This window comes from Vespa velutina, chromosome 8 (assembly GCF_912470025.1).
Source record: "Vespa velutina chromosome 8, iVesVel2.1, whole genome shotgun sequence".
Classification (NCBI taxonomy): Eukaryota; Metazoa; Arthropoda; class Insecta; order Hymenoptera; family Vespidae; genus Vespa; species Vespa velutina.
The window spans coordinates 5466259-5471258 of NC_062195.1; the positions used below are offsets into that span (position 1 = coordinate 5466259).

Sequence of the window (5000 nt, forward strand, 5' to 3'; positions counted from 1 at the left end):
GAACTAAGGGGTCGAGGGGGGAGGGGGGAAAGTTCGATCGAAGTTCTCGATGCTCTCGGACGAGATACTACTTCACGAGATTCGCGAGATATTTCTTGTTCTTTTTCTTGTTTATTAAAATAAAACACACACAAACATACACGCATACACATATATGTCGTCGAAATATCATCAGTACATGTAGCTCGTTAAATTTCTTTTTTTTTTCTTTCTTTCTTTCTTTCTTTCTTTCTTCTTCATTTTTTTTTTCTTTTTTCTCTTTTATTCTCTTTCTTTTTATCATTTTTTTTTTCTTTTTTTCTTCTTCTCTTAGAGATATAAGAAGATTTGTGATTAGACAAGTTTTTCTTTTCATCTTTCTTTCTTTCTTTTTTATTTTTTTTGCATCCAATAATTAAGGAAAAATGAAATAGTCAAAAAAAAAAAAAAAAGAAAAGAACAGAAATATATTATAGGATTGAATTGTTTATTAAGTTACTGTTTGGATCTTAAAGTTACTTTAAACAAGCCAATGCTTTTTTTTATTTTCGTCTCGTGTATCGTATCACGAGATAGCGAACGTAGAGAAAGGGGTGGAATGTAGGGGATGGAAATAGGTGCTTGGTAAATGATACTTTCGCGTGGATCGTCGCATTCAAGATCCGTCTTATTACCCTAGCAACTAATTCAAAACGTATCGTGATAAAATTGTTTAAGTGAGTTTATTTTTCTTTTTGTTTTTTCATATATTTATTTTGCCCTTCTTTTTTCTTTTCTCTTCTCTTTCTCTCTCTCTTTTTACTTTTTTCTTTTTCATATGGAGAGTGAGAAGAAAATTCTCACGTCCGACAAGCATCGGATTACGTTTTAAACGTAACGATAAAATTTTTCGTGAATTAAACAAATTTTTACGCTGTAGAATTTAACGCGCGATAAAAGAAGGGATTATTTATACAGGCCGATCCAAAAGTTACTATTCTCATTTTTAAAAATTGAATTACTCCTTTATGCAACATTTTTTAGGCTATATTCTTTTCTTTTCTTTTCTTTTTTTTTTTTTGTCTTTTTCTCTTTTTTTTTTTTCTAAGATCGCAAAATTACAATCGAGCCTTAGGAATAATTGAAAGGACGAGAAATTAAATATCTTTCTCTCGAGAAAGAGTAATCGATTTTTAAAATGATCGAGGAACCGATCTGTATTGGTTTTATTCTCAATAAATTTAATCGTTGATTAAGCTCATGCATTTATTATCATTTTTAATATTAATATTATTATAACAATAATCATGTTATTATTAATAATCTTTTTTTATTATTATTATTATTATACTATCAAATAGTAATCTTAAGAGTTAATTTAGTTTTTTTTTTGTTACATCGCTTTCTCATTGCGATAAATATTTCTTGAAAAGAAAATAAAAGGATAAGTACACATACACACATACACACACACACATACACACACACACACACACACACATATTTATATATAAAAAAACATGGATGTTTCTATCGGCGAATCGAAGAAAAGTAAATTAATCTGTCGATTATATTTCTATAGGGCAAAGATGAGATTTTAAACGGAAAGAGAAATGCCTGACGCGTTTTCCGAGTAAAGTATCTTCGAGGAGGTTAAGCTCGATTGATCTTGGCACCGATTAAAACATAACAGGAATTTTTCATTTTGTGTCAAAAGAAAAAAAGAAACGATAGAGAATATTGGTTCGATTGATCTATCTCAATTGGGTGGGTATGATAATAGATCGTCCCAATGATCCTTTTTCATCTTATTCCGATGTTGCTCGGTACATAGAGATAATAATAATAATAATAATAATAATAATAATAATAATAATAATAATAATCATAATAATAATAATATGTATAATAATAATAATAATAATAAGGATAAAATGAAAATAAAATAAAATGAAAATAAAAAGGATGAAAATGCGGAAGAGATATTCTATTTAAATTCTCTCGGTGTTACGATAATGATCGAATTTTCTCTTCGTTTATCTTCAGATATTACGGAACGTAATTCTAAAGATGGCGTACAAAATGGAACGTCGTTTTTCGCTTGACGCCGATAAATGTCTCTCGTCTCGAAATAAAAAAAAAAAAAAAAGAAAAAAAAAAAGAAAAAAAAGGAAAGAAAGAAAAAAAGGAAAGGAAAAAGAAAAGTGAAAATAGAAAAAGAAAAGAGAAAGAAATTTCGAAAGAATTAGACGGATTTGATTCTTGATATTATTTACTCTTAAACTTTGATCCTTCTGTTTCAGTACTACGAGATGTCGTATGGCCTCAACGTGGAGATGCATAAACAGGTGAGATTTAATTAACAATTATAATAATTATAATAATAATGATAAATAATATATAGATATATAAATTTCTTCTTGTAACATTTTAGTTAATTTTGATAAGGTATAACGAAAAGGGAGACTTTTGATAATTAAGATCTCAACGAGACGATACGCTCGCTTTCTTGAAAGAAGATCGAGAAACCGATTGCTTTGAATTGAAAGGGAAAAAGAGATGAAAGACAGAGAAAAAGAGAAAGAGAGAGAGAGAGAGAGATAGAAAGGAGAAGGGACGTTTAAGCTTGGGAAATCGTGTAATTTCGGCTAATTAAGGGAAACAGCGAGCGATCACCCTTCTGTCAGCAATTTTCTTAAAAGCGAGTTAGTCGTCGCCCTCGTTCAAACACGCTAGACACTTGCCTGCTTACTGCCACTAGCCAATAGCGCCTAGTCGAAACTCCAAACAATTTCCCCTTCATCCCTCATCCCTTATCCCTCATCCCCCTTGTCGCGCAGCCTCGTGCGGGACGAGCTGATATTCATTAGCATTAGCGGCCGATCATTTCTCACCCTTGTACCCGTAGGGCGAGGGATTCTAATGGGGTGCAAGCCCAACGTGAATTGAGTATTGGTTGTTAGACTCGGAAAATAGAGAAGGGGAAAACGGAGAAAGAAGGGAAGGAAAATAAGTACTTCTCGTGCAATGGGACACTACTTGCTTGAATCGTCAGGAAATTGCGTCCATTCGCCGATACGCTGTCCCTACCCAAATCCCATTCCACCTCAACTTATACCACCCACTACTTTATACCCTGCGGCGAAATATACTTACAATTAGGCTCTTCGAAGATTCGTTCGACCGTGTTATTTTAAATCGATGCCATCCCACTTCGCGAATCGTTCGTTATTTGGAAGGGGGGAAAAAAGAGGAAGAAGAAGACGAAGGAAAAAAAAAAAGAAAATATAAATAAAACCGGAAAGAGTACTCTCATCCTGCCGTCATCGAAAAAGAGAGAGAGAGGGAGAGAGAAATTTTTTAATCCTCGTTAATAAATATTTCATCTCGAAAGAGATATTTCAAAAAAAGTAAGTTTTCAGTATACTACTTATATACATATATATATATATATATATATGTACGTATAATAAATAGATATAAAAAGAATTTTTACCGTCGGATTATATATCCACTTAGATCGAATCGAATAACATTTTCCTATTTATTTTATCATAATCGGCAAGTAATTAATAAATTTTTATGTTTATTTATCTACCTACCTACCTACCTATATATATATATATATGAAAAAACAACAAAAAGAAGAAATGAAAAAGGAAAAGAAAGAGAACTTTCGGGAATGATCAGGAAGGGAGAAAACTACTTGACAGAAATTGTTGCAGTTTTAACTGTTAATTGATGAATAGAGTTGTTATAAAAGTAAGAAGTTGAGGAAAAAAAAAGGGGGAGGAAAAGGGTCGAGAAAGAAGGGTAGTTAAGATAGGAAATGAATCCCCGAGGAGGGTACAAAAGTCCGATACAGCGACAAATTGTGAACGAATCTAATGTAACGCGTTATTATACATTTCTCTTTCTTTTTAATATCTCTCTCTCTCTCTCTCTCCCTCTTTCTCTCTCTCACTCCCTCTTTCTCTCTCTTTCTCATTCTTTCTCTCTCTACCTATCTATCTATCTATCCCATTTTTTTTTCGTGAATCCCAACTGACGTTAATTGGAAGAAAAATGAAAAGTTATTGGTTATTCGCGACTCCCTAATTAACCGTAATAATATCGCCCCCTCCTCCTCCTCTTACTCCTCCCCTCCCCCTCCTACCCCTCGAACACGCTCGCGGACAATTTGCAATTTACATCTCTCCGAAGGATTAATCTGTTTTATTTGCAACGTTTGAACCGAGCGCCGGCACGATCGGCGAGAACGGAGAACGATAAATTATCTCCTTTACCAACCAACCAACCAACCAGCCAACCAGCCAACCAACCAACCAACCAACCAACCAACTCACCCTCTCTTCTCTTCGTCCTTTTCCCCTCTTTCTCTCTTTCTCTCTTTCTACCACTACTACTACCACCACTACCACCACCAGCATTGCCACCACCGCTACCACCGCCTCCACCTCTTTCATCCTCATCCTCTTCTTTCTCCTCCTCCTCCTCCACCTCTTACTCCTCTTTCTCTTTTACCTCCTCTTCCTCCACCATTCCTCCCGTCTACCGTGAGCCTCACGATAAAAGACGAGCCACGGTGTGTACCGGAAATAATCTATAATATCGTGTACTCGCGTCTTTCCTACCACCCCCAACGAATTTACGTAGCTCGTGCATCGATCATCCGAGTAACGATCCTTTCTCTCTCTCTCTCTCTCTCTCTCTTTTTCTTTTTTTATTTCTTTCCCTCTCTCTCCCTCTCTCCCTCCCTCTCTCTCTCTCTCTCTCTCTCTCTCTCTCTCTTTCTTTCTTTCTGTCGCTCTCTCTTCTCCTTTTTTCTTTAAAATCATTTATCACGTATCATTTATCATTTATCACGACGGCGCGGCCTCCTGGCGTTAACGGTAGTCCATCGCTTCCTATTTCATTCCTCTGTCTTTCGCTGGTCTCTAGAGAAAACATGAGAGAAAAGAAGAGATGTCTGTGTATGTATATATGTGTGTGTGTGTGTGTGTGTGTGTGCTTGTGAAAGACAAACGAACAAACAGACAGAG

The 5000-nt window shown here is 35.0% G+C and overlaps 1 protein-coding gene across 1 annotated transcript in view; it reads left to right on the forward strand.

The window, feature by feature from the left end:
* The window catches only part of LOC124951130 (protein groucho), a 62367-nt gene that overhangs the window by 10270 nt on the left and 47097 nt on the right, over positions 1 to 5000 (forward strand). Inside the window, exon 3 of the mRNA XM_047498954.1 lies at positions 2262 to 2306. Coding sequence (XP_047354910.1) covers positions 2262 to 2306 — 45 coding nt within the window. The remainder of the gene's footprint in view (positions 1 to 2261; positions 2307 to 5000) is intronic.